Source organism: Nipponia nippon, unplaced genomic scaffold, assembly GCF_047370975.1.
Source record: "Nipponia nippon isolate SJK-2023a ecotype South Korea unplaced genomic scaffold, ASM4737097v1 scaffold_19, whole genome shotgun sequence".
NCBI classification, from domain to species: Eukaryota; Metazoa; Chordata; class Aves; order Pelecaniformes; family Threskiornithidae; genus Nipponia; species Nipponia nippon.
In genome coordinates this window covers 3250410-3262601 of record NW_028262335.1, presented here as the reverse complement: position 1 = coordinate 3262601, position 12192 = coordinate 3250410, and the positions used below count along the sequence as shown (strand labels likewise).

The following is a 12192-nucleotide window of genomic DNA, read 5'->3' as shown; positions in this document are numbered from 1 at the left end:
CCTTTTGTAATTATGCATAGTTTATGGCTAAGCTAATAGGATGAACAATTTAAATTAGTTACAAAGTCTGCCAAGGTACCCATCTATTCCCAAGTCTATTAATTAGAATCTATTTAATCCCCACTGGGATAAAGGTCAAACAACATGTATTTGACCCTTTTCTACTGGCGTCAGTGTTATCAGCCAATGGATCTGGCAGTGCCTGGGTCTGACTTGTTCAACTCCTCAGCATGTTGACATGATGCTTTGAAGAACAGAGCCTGGGCGCAGCTAAAAAGATCTCTCTAATAATTTCTGCTTCGTATTCCTGATAAGCACCCAGGTTTAAAAATTCCAGAGTTTGTTCTCTCTCGGTGGTCAGCTCTGAGGCTGTTGTTCTCTGTCTTTAAGATTTTTCCTTTTCAGTCTCCTTTTCCTACACAATACCTTAAAGCAGCAATGGTATCAGATTTGTATCTTCAGTTCAGTCCAGAAATCAAAGTGAAAAATGAACGTTAAAAACTAACCAACATTTGTTAATAGATTTTAAAACAAACACTCAAATTCAATAATCATTAGCTGACATTTCCAAACTGTCCAGGAGGAAAGATACAGAATTTCTACACACTTGTCCAATTGTATGGGAAGGAAACAAAGAGAACTCTTGGCTTTTTTTCTTCTGCCCATAGTTCCTGTAGAATTAACTGGCTGCTTCTGTGGAGTTCATCATCGTCATCTATTTGTCCTCGTTCTTTTCCTGGAAAAATTGTCATACTACTCTCATACCTCTGAGGTTACTGTAAGGCGAAGTTCCTGGTCTTGGCTGTGGTAGTATGATGTAAAATCAGCTAGTTCATGGTGTACGTTGTTCTCTTTGAATGTTGCTGATCTGTTTGAGGAATGTAATTCAGAGTTTTCTAAGTTCTTCCTTCACTTGGCAGTGCTGGGTTAACGGTTGGACTCGATGATCTTAAGGGTCTTTTCCAACCTTGACGGTTCTACGATTCTATGATATTTTTACTATCCACTGCATAGTATCACCCTATCAAGACAGGTTTCCACAGCAGGGTAAAAAAAAAAAATACTAGGAAAAAAAAAAATCTTTGATTCCTTCTAAACTTTAGTTAGAATGCTTAGAAATGTATGCAGGGCTTATGGTCCCTCTTAAAGCAAATTGCTGTGCCAGACTAATTAGCCATTAGCTCAACAGCATGTTTAATTCATTTTATAATGCAGTAAAAACTGCCTGTGTATGTCAGTGCTTCAGATGGAAACAGTTCTACAAATCTGAGACAACTTTCTCCTAGCCTGTGCCAGACTCATGACATAAATGCAAAAGAAATACACAGCAGCACGTTTACAAGTCACTGTAGGTGATGAAACCACGCAAATAAAATAGGGATGAATCACTTCAGGTAAGTTAAGGTGCAATCATAGACCAAACCCATCTTGTCAACCATGAAATTCAGAAAAGCAGCCTTTTTCCTTTCTTTGGTATGAATAAGACTAAGATCACAGAATCACAGAATGGTTGAGGCTGGACAGGACCTCTGGAGGTCATCTGGTCCAACGCCCCTGCTCAAGATCACATACCTAGTCTACTGCTTTGACCAGGTCAGCTCTCATTTTGAATTTCACTGCTTCCTCTTCAAGCTTTCCAGATCTAAGCTTCTGTGTTCACTTTCACGGCCGCTATCCCCATGTTACTGATCACCTTTCATTTAGCATCAGAGCTCCTATTGCAGCCTTTACCTCCCAGCATTAATTTTTCAAACCACCTTTGTGTTTTCTGCCACACTGTCTGCACCTCTGTAAACATTGCCCAAAACTCTTCAAATCCCACCTTAAAACCTCTGTTGCTGTGATGCCTTTCCAAAACCTTAAAAATGGCTAAGTAAGTGGTGCTGAAATCACTTGCTTCACGATCCCCATCAGTACGGACTTCTGTGTTTGTATTCACCTGTTGCCTTTTGGTTTATATCTACATTGTAAACCCTGAGGCAATGTCTTTTTCTGTTGTCCTTATACAGCACATTTAGCAGCTTTATGCTAAATTATTTCTGGTGCATACGTGAGTTTCTGAGGCACTACAACAACATGAATATACAACCTCATCTTTAAAACTTACCTCAAGATTTCTTACAGCATTGACGCAGTCCTTATATTTTGTGGGAAGCCTCATTTAACTGTCTTGATGCCAGTCCTTAAGCAATTTAAAAAGTGCTGGATTTTGGTGTGCCAACACAGCACGGTCTCACTGGGACAATATTTTCACATGACATCACTGTATCCTGATGTGAGATGACAAGCCTGTTACTCTGCAAGTTCCGCTTCTTGTTAACATTATTTATTCTCTTTACAACATACTCAGTAACAAGACAGGTATGTTCTGAATTATAAGCTAAAACAGCTCCAGCCGGAATGCTGCTTCACAGACATCAACAGATCCGATATCTGATAAGTTCTGGCTGTGCTTGCCAACCAGAGACACTTATTCAGCATGTTATTCAAACTGCTGGCCTTGGCACTAGCGCACGTAACAGGCTTAATGCCATCTAAGCCTGGGACTTGAAACAAGGGTTCTTCTGCCCATCCTTAAACTCACTCAACAAGGAAGTGACCTGCCAACAGGAAGCCATTAAACAAAGCTGCTGTCAGTATATCACCTTTGTAGAAAGAAAGCCTTTCTAGAGACCGTAAAGCGACTCAATAAAATCTATTCTGTCATAGTTTACCAAAACTTCCAAATTAATATATTATTTTGCATGACATGGAAAAACATTCACTCCCCAATTCTTTTCATGTACTTCTGGTTACTGGTAAGTTATGACATGCTCTAACAGTTTGCTGTAAGATTAAGTGCTTAAATTTAAGTAAGATTAAAGTAACCATCATTAAAAATATGCCTGAAACTCTTCCGTTCCTATGGTTTTTTTTTCAACGACACACACAACAGGAGAGATTAATTACCTAGAACCTGGTATTTGCACTATGGGTAAATATTCTCATTATACTAAAATATCTACAACATAGAAAATGCAAAATTTCCTTTTAGATTCCATTATCTTTTTCACTTTGAGGCATGTCAGATTGCCTTTTCAACATGGCTAGTTACTTATTTGCATTGCTAAATTACTACAGAGAAATCCATTAGATACGTGGACGACATGTCATTCTGGTATCTCCACAGGGCATAAAAGGCATTTGGTATGTGGACAGATGCTCTCTTGACAACATTGTCTCAGTACTGGAATCTAAAAATATATATGTAAATTTTACACTGAGCCTTTTAAAAATTATTATACACCAGGCCAGCTCAACATCTGTTTGTGCAGTACATTTGTGTACTGCATTTGCATTGGGAAAAGTACGTCAGAACTGTGTCCGTTTCTTTTATAAACATCATTTTGAAGGCTTTATGATTTCATTACATTAGATCATGGTGCCTGTTAAAAACAAGTACATGGTGATTAATTATATGCTATGGAAAACCAGTTCCTCTCAGCTCTGAAATTATGTAATTTTAAATCAGCTCTTTTCCTTATATGAGAACTAATCTCCTCTGGAGTGGGCAGATCAGGTCTGTTCATGTTCTGAGCTCAGAGCGAATTGCAAGATCCATGTCAGAAATCAGTTATTACTTGCAGAATACAAGTGTCTTCTTGATGAGCGGCCCAGCCACAGTGGATTTAAAAACTGACAGACAGCAAGCAGAAGGACTTACTGAGTTTACTTCAGGTATGCTCTCATCCCTTCCCCACTCCTCCAGCACATTATCAGAAATTATATGCCCTTTGTACATGACAAAAGAAATGTTTTCAGGTTTGGAACACTACAGCCCATCTGGATGGAACTCCGTGGCAGATTAAAATTCCTGTGCGTTAAGAATTTGATGTCAGGTTCTTCTTTAGGCAAGAGCTAACTCTCAAATACAGCTTAGTAAGAGTATTCTACAGGTTCTAAAAGTGAAATCAGAGATGAATGTTTGAGAGTGACCAATATTTTAAAAGACATTCTAGATTAAGAACTCTTACTGAAATCCATGTGAGGTACTAACAGCTTTTGTCCTACACCTTAAAAAACATCACAGCTCTGAATGACTCTTAGCATCAGTCTCAGTATTTTGCCCTCACTTCAGGAGACTAGTATTAATTTCATTTCCAGCAGTAGTCACAATGCAGTTAATCTTTTATCATATAGCATTGGTATATGTTATAAAGAAGTTTTTACAAGCTGTTTACTCATCATACAAACCAGGACAATAATATGTCAACATGATGCATAAAGACCCAAGTGAAATATTCATAGAACTACAGATGCAGTTTGTGTAGATAATGTGGGAGGGGCATGCCATTGCAGAAACTCATTTCAAAACTTGCCAAATTTCCCATTACTGGGAATACAAGCCTAAATTCTAAGACCTGACACCATTTTTTACATAACCTCTCTGCAATACTCTCATCCTAAACAGAATTTATAGCCTAAAAATCTCACGCAGCTAAAACTCCCTAATTATACTAATTATACATGGCTCTCAAGCACCTGCAATTCCTCTGAGGTTTTCTCTTCTGTTGAATTCAGTGGAACATTGAGGGAAACCGGCTCCAAGTTTCAGCAGCAGCACGCACTTGCACAGCTCTCATCCCTTCCTCAGTGCTCCTTCCTCCACTGACTTCTTATTACCGTCCCAACTGTAACTGAACTGAAAGAGGACTGCATGCTCAAATGACAAGGTATCTTCCTAAATGAAGACATTGAGGCCTGACTTTGAAAATGTTGTGAAAGTAATGACAGAAAGTTGAGATTTCAGTTTTGGGTTTTTTTTGTAGGCATAACAAAATCAGGCGTGATATAAGCAAAATACACACCAAACCAACAACAAAATCTCTGACTGGTTTTCAATGCAGAAGTTTTCAAGTAGTGCCTTCAGGATCTTTGTTCACTGTCCCAAAATAATGACCATATTATTGTGTTTGTGGCATTCTGTAGCTGCCCATCACACTGCCATCCTGTTAAAAGTACCTTGCAGGCTTGCAGACGTAATTGTCTAGACTCAAGTGCTGACAGAGTGAGGTCATGGCTATCAAGCGGTACATTCCATGCAAGAGCGAAGTTTCCGTTTCTTGTTTTTGTTGGTGATACTAGCTCCTTGCCATCTAGGAAGGGCTCTTGTCTGTCCTGATATTCCAGACTGCTTACCTCATCCGCTGCACAAGCATGCAAATCCTTTGAGTCACCCGGTCTCCTGCAATACAGGAAGCGAATGTCCAGAGGACAAACAGTGAAAGGAGAGATCTTTCCGTGTATTTACGAGGTCATTTCTTGCACAGCGGTGAATGCGAAGAACTCTCAACAAAGTTAATAGGAATTGTTCAACTCTACTCTGCAGTATTGTCACACTGACACAAGGCCAGGGCTGCCCCTAGCCCATTTGGTATTTTGGAGACTTCTCTCATGCCAAAACACCCCTGATTCCCTAGAAACCCTCTTGTTCATTCATCCATAGCTACAGTTACCAAAAAGGGGAACACATCACAGCTGGAGGGGGGTGGGGGGGAAAGGCAAAATAGGAGGACAAAGTAACAAAATATACATACCTTTGAAAGAAACTGAGATCACAGAAATGATCACAAAGGAACAAAAGGAAAGCACTGCTGTATAAGATCCCTTGTAGATATGCTACTGAAGATCCATACTGCTGATTTCTGAGCCCAGAGCCCTCAGTGTAAATAAAAAACCCAATGAAAATCAATGGCTTTTGACCAGCCTCCCACCAGGAAAGGCCTAAGAAACTCTTCCAAAGTCACTGTCAGATAACTTTGAATACTAAAATACATACTAGAGTTGGGGAATCCTTTTCTATCCTATAATTATATCCTTTTCAGTTACTTTTATTAGGTTTTGGTGACATTTAATAATCCAGAATGCCTAAGAACCAATCACCTCTTTCCTGTTCAGTCAGACCTCAGATTAAACAATCTGTGAACAAAGTAAATTAAAATGACAAGGAAAGTTTTTAGACATCAAGGAAATGCCCTAAAAGAAAACCTAACAAAGAGCAAGACATACAAATGACGTACAAAGACATACGAATCAAAACTTGATCACTGGAGATCATCAGAACCAGGGCTGACAACTCTCTGGCAAGGGCACCGAAATAGAAAATGCTGTAGGAAAAGCAAATGGCTTGGAGGAAACCAGAAGCATTTTCCAACTCTAACCACCAGTGACAGAACCCATTCAGCCCCTACCTCCCCCTGACTACTCACATCTGTAGAGGGCTGTTCTTCCACATAAGAAATACTGTTCAAAGGGGCCAGTCTTCCCAATGTTAACTCAATTATACAGTATATTCTTTGCAAAACACCATTAGGCTTTGGAAGTGGATTTTTATTTCATAGGCATTAAATCATAAACTCATAAAAATATCTCCTTCCCTCCTTTTCTCCTTCTCCCTAACCACAGAATATCAAAAGCTAAGAGCCTTAACAAAGCTACCAATGTGTGAGACTGAGGCAGAGGCGATGCTCTATTGGTCAAATACGTTTAAGGTGTAGTCAAAATTCTCAAGAGTGAAAGCCAACAATAATGAAAATTTTGAATTTTGCAAGCAACCAAAAAGGAACCCAAAGCAAAAACATACATTTCTCCAGCAATTCAGCAGCAGCAAAGTAACTCCTCAGCTAGCAGTTCTGAATCTGGACACATCTCTGGGGAACAGCATGAAAGTTGAATTACAATACTTGAGTACTTCCAGAGAAAATTCAATGCTATTCATCCCTCATAACAACACTAACATGTCCCGTATCATCTGCAAACCACTCTTTCTCTGCATACAGCAAATTGACATGCTTTTGCTTTTTTCCAGAAGTGCTACAGGAAGCATTCAGTTGTGTTCAGCTCTGGGGCCCCCAACATAAGAAGGACATGGACCTGTTAGAGCAGGTCCAGAGGAGGGCCACAAAGATGGTCAGTGGGCTGGAGCACCTCTCCTGTGAGGACAGGCTGAGAGAGCTGGGGTTGTCCAGCCTGGAGGAGAGAAGGCTCTGGGGAGACCTTACAGCAGCCTTCCAGTACCTGAAGGGGGGCTACAAGAAAGCTGGAGAGGGGCTTTTTAGAAGGGCATGTAGTGATAGGACAAGGGGTAATGGCTTCAAACTGAAAAAATGTAGATTTAGATTGGATACAAGGAAGAAGTTCTTTACTATGAGGGCGGTGAGGCCCTGGAACAGGTTGCCCAGAGAAGCTGTGGATGCCCCATCTCTGGAAGTGTTCAAGGCGAGGTTGGATGGGGCTTTGAGCAACTTGGTCTAGTGGAAGGTGTCCCTGACCGTGGCAGAGGGCTTGGAACCAGATGATCTTTAAGGTCCCTTCCAACCCAAACCATTCTATGATTCTGTGATTTAAATACACAATGCCTCCAATGACCAAGTAGTTTTTGAAAACTTCTACCCAAAAGTAAAAACAGAGCATGGATCCTTTGACCTCTTAGTATACACCTGAACAGGGATGATCTAATGATTAAAGTCTTTGCCTAAAAATCACTGGTGGTCTTAATTGAAAAAACTAGAAGATACACACTTCTATAACTGAAAATACAACTGACGCCGCTTTGTCCCCTTATGGGCCATTTCATCAGGGCCAATGAACAATCATGAGAAAAGAACCATCACCTTAGAAGGAAATGTCTCCTAGACATTTATCTGTCCAAGTCATATTTGAGGCACAACAGCAGAGCAATGGACTTAAAAGAATGGGGGCAGAGAATGGGAATCAGGATGGATTTACATGATCGTGCCCAAGAGACTTCCATTCTGTTGGATTGAGAATTTCAGTCTCCATGCTCATCTGTCAAGCAGAAGACACTGTGAAATACATTTGCATAAGCCCTTTTTTGATTTATTTCTTGCCATCTTCATAGCTTTAAATGCAAGATCAAATTTTACAGTAAAAAAGTTGCAGATGTGCCAATTCGTAATCTTAGTGAGATACAACAACACTTGTCATCTTAGGTGAGAACTGCTGAGATACATCTCATTTGTGATTAACAAAACCAGCCTCTGAAAACTGATAGAGTATAAGATGAAATCCAATCCAGTCTAATTATCAGAGGAAATTTCATATGCTAACAGTCTCAACTAACCTATCTTTCAGAAGATTCTAATCTCAAAAATATGGTTATATATCGCCGCCTACCTCCAAAACTCCGCCACTATGTCTGTGTGCGCAAGCGCTGTGATGACTTTTTCAAGATATACTGCACACCCACTATTAGAATCTGAACCTGTATGTTACAGTTTCTGTTCACCTCTATGTAACACTGTGCTTGGCCTCAGAATTTCACGCCTTTGGTGGAAGTGTTTTTCTAAACTAGGAATACTGTGACTACACCATCTGATAATCAGAATCTGTTATAAATTATTGATTATGATCAATAATTCAAGCTTTGTGTATAATTGTAAAACAGTGAACTGCGTAAGAAGACAACAGAAAAATAGAATAGTTAATTTTCACAAGCCTTATTGAAAGATGACTTGCTAGCCACTTCAAGTCTTGTTCGCTTCTTTTTGATTGTCTAAGGCAAAGCATAAAATTGAAGAGTAGTGCCAAACAGAAATCTTGCATTCTACATGGAAACTGCATTAAATTCACAAAGTTAAGGTTGATCCAGGTAAAATTGTCATTAAAAATGTTAAGGAAGAAAAGGATAAGCCTACTTCAGCGTTGCATGGAAAATGTGCCGCTACCAAAGGCAGAAAGGCAGTGCCACTACCAGAGAGGATCAAAACTTGCCGAGTGCCATATTTGACTTACTGGATAGCCATGATGTAACTGAAAGGAGAATCTAATTCAAATTCAGTAAAAGCAAAAACTGAAACACCTTGATGACAGACATGAAAAAACCCATAAGGCAAACCCCCCAAAGTTCTAAACAATAACTAGCCACCACACATCATTTCACAACATCATATGAGACAAGTGCAAAGGTTCTCAACAACTACTCTCATTTATTCTTTCCTTCTCAGATACGTAGAGATGTTATACGTAAGGCATACAAATGAACTACAGCCTATGTTTACAGTAATGTCATCGTCTGCTCTATATCTTAAATAGCTCCCTCTCCTTTTGGCCCGTGTCACCTGGTTCATCAGGACTGACTGCCATTGTTCAGCTGCAGCTGAACTGCAGCTAAGCAGCTCTTGAATTAGCTGTAGAAATGGTGGTACTTTAATACCAGAGCTTAGCATAGCAACCAGCCGGACTAAATAAATAAATAATGAAGCATGGTGTTCTAGCAGATAATATAGATACCTTTCAGCAAATTGCTTGGGTCCAAAGGTCTGTCAACTTGTTTGCTCTGTCTCCAAGAATTAGTAAATCTCAACATGATGTTTAAACACAAGCATATACAAACATCAAAGTTCAATGCTGACATATTTTACACCTCAAAGTTGTATGCCAGAATAGCTCAACACCACACATAGAAAACTGTAGTGCATGTGTAAGGAAGTGACAAAACACTATCCCAAACTAAATGCAAATTTTTCTTGAAATATCCTCTCATTCTGTATTTTTCGTCTTCTTTATTCTCTATTCAGTCTCATTCATCCTCTCTCACACGGAGAAGTATTTATGCAGCTCTCTAATTTCACAATTCCTCCCTTTCATTACCCATAAACGGGGAAACGGAACTTTAAATCTCAAGCCTTGTTTCAGGGTGTATGTGGTTTTTCTATTCCTGATTGAGTCACACACAGGGAGACACCCGTACTTATAAAAACACAAAGTTTCAAGGTAAACTACTACCAGTTCCTGAGCTAGGGAATGGACAGAGCAGCCACACTGGCATTTCCAGCCTGCTGTGCAGCCAGACCAGTCTTTCAGCCTCTCTCCCTTTCCCTCTTTCCTAAAGGAAACGTGCAAACAGTCTCACAGCTCCTACTCATGTTGTGCTTTTCTTTCTTGCTAGGGTCTCATTCGTCTTACCTTTGAACGGCTCTGGGCTGGCAAAAAGCAAAATAGAGGGGACTTGAGAAAGCACGAGAAATTAATTTCGCAAATGGAAAACCACGGGGGTGAAACGGAACTCTTCTCCCCGCTTTCCCGAGGGGATGCACTATGAGGACCGAGAGCCAGAGCCCCCCCGCACACGCCGTCCCCTCTCCTCCGGGGTGACAGCGGCAGCCGGGCCGCGCCGAAGGAGAGCCCAGCTGCGCCCAGCCCCAGGGCTGGAGCCGGCGGCCGGCTGCGCCTCTCGCCTGTGCGCAGTCCCGGCAGCAGCCTCCTGCCCAGCAACGCAAGCGAGCACCGGCCCCGCGCGTGGGGATCGCCCCGCTCTCCTCTCCCTGCCGCAGGAAAGCTGGGCTGGAGCGAAAACCTCTCCTTTGTCAGCAGAGGAGAACTCACGAGGGGGCCCCCTTCTCACCTTCACGTGTTCTTAGACGAGGTGGGGAGAGACGGGATGCAGGGAAGGAGGAGCGGGCAACTTCCGAAATCTCAGTCAACGTAATGGCTCAGCACGGCAGGGTTTTGCAAAATCAGTGCCCCTTCTCCCCTCTCACCTTTCCAAAGCGACCCCCCCAATCCCACCTAGAGGCGAGGGGTTTTAAGTCTCCGAGGCGGAGGGCAGCAGGTGGGAGCTCCCTCCCCTCCCCTCCCCGGGCGCCGGTGCTCACCTTTCTGGCTCCTCGTTTCGCAAACTCCCTGGCCAGATGGCGGCCGATGCCTCTGCCCCCGCCGGTGACGAGCACGTTCTCCCCGGACAGGTCTCGGAGCTTGGGCGGCAGCACCGTGCAGACGGCAGCTTTCACCACCAAATAAACCATCTGCACGGGGAAGAGCAGCAAAGCGCCCAGCCACTTCCAGATCATCCTCTTGTTCCAGGCAAGTCAGGAAGGCAAAATTCTCTTCCGACCCTTCACAAAACCAAGTTAACAGAGAAAGAAAACCAATACCCTTCATGCACCCCCAGAGGGGTGACAAGTCTTCAACCCCCTTCCAAAACTTGGGGGCAAGAGATTCTTGGACTGGAAAAATCCTTCTCTCCCCCTAAAAAAATGGGGGTAGGAGTAAAGTAGTGCAGAAGACCACGTCACTCCCCTGTTTCTTGATCGGTGTCCTCTGGGATTGTCACATGCAGGTAAAACGGTTTCCTTGCCTTTTAACTGGAAGACAGTTTTTTTAAATTAAAAGAGAGACAGAAAAAAGTAAAATTAAAAGTAACCATGCATCCCTCCGTTTCAAAGACCGACATGAAAATCCAGCATCCAAATGGAAGGCTTTTATACTTGGAAAAATAAAATAAAGCAGCCTATGTCTCCAAATTTCAGCCTGCAGTGCCTTCCAGGCAGCTCATTTCTATTCTTAGACTCAGGAAATTGCTTAAATAAGACAGAATTGCCAGGACCTTCTTTTTAAGAAAGCCTCTATTCAGGGTAAGGTTGTTGCTTTTGTTTTAATATCTATAAATATCTATAGACGTTCTGTCCCGAGCCGGTTGCAAAGGTTGAGCTGACAACCGCCTCTCTGCCCCCTCTCCTGTTTTTTTCACTTGGAGTATCTGTGCTCACGGAGCAGGAATTACGCCGTGCACTATTCCAGCTCTGGCTCTCACGCACTTCTCCCTATTGCTCTCTCTGCCTATCACAGCCGCGGCGCTGGGGAGTTTTTATACCCCATTAAGCCTGATTGACAGTTAAAGTGTTGGGGAGATTTCACTACTGTTTCTGTGAGTGGCTGGCTTTGCTCTCCCCTCCCCCCGAGCGATCTCGGAGCCGCTGCACAGAGACTCGCACATGCAGCAGGCTGAGGCGTGCGCTCCCTTCCCAGCCGCAGCGAGCAAGTCGGGGCTTGCTGCCTGCCGCGCTGGGCTTGCTGCATGCCATGCTGGGCTTGCTGCCTGCCGCGCTGGGCTTGCTGCCTGCCGCGCTCGGCTTGCTGCCCGCCGCGCTGGGCTTGCTGCATGCCATGCTGGGCTTGCTGCATGCCGCGCTGGGCTTGCTGCCTGCCGCGCTCGGCTTGCTGCCCGCCGCGCTGGGCTTGCTGCATGCCATGCTGGGCTTGCTGCCTGCCGCGCTGGGCTTGCAGCTGGAGCTGAGGTGCACCGTGAGCCAGCCAGGCAACCCCTGCCTCCTCCCTAACGCGCCCACAGCAGAAAGAAGGTCCTGCGGGCTGACTTGAGCCCAGGAAAAAGCAGTTCCAGCAACAGTCAGG

At 43.0% G+C, this 12192-nt stretch overlaps 1 protein-coding gene across 5 annotated transcripts in view; it reads right to left on the bottom strand.

Moving 5' to 3' along the window:
• DHRS3 (dehydrogenase/reductase 3) overlaps positions 1 to 11632 on the bottom strand; it is a 32424-nt gene extending 20792 nt beyond the window's left edge. For 2 of the 5 annotated variants that reach the window (XR_015704327.1, XR_015704326.1), the window contains exon 1: positions 10656 to 10873. Coding sequence is in view for 1 of the 5 variants with exons in the window: in XM_087755436.1 (XP_087611562.1) it covers positions 10656 to 10850 (195 nt within the window). In the remaining 4 variants the exon portion in view is untranslated. Of the gene's footprint in view, positions 1 to 9966; positions 10299 to 10405; positions 10509 to 10655 lie in introns of those variants that run through there. The other 3 variants (XM_087755436.1, XM_087755439.1, XM_087755438.1) reach the window with 3 other exon arrangements.
• Positions 11633 to 12192: the final 560 nt, after the last annotated feature.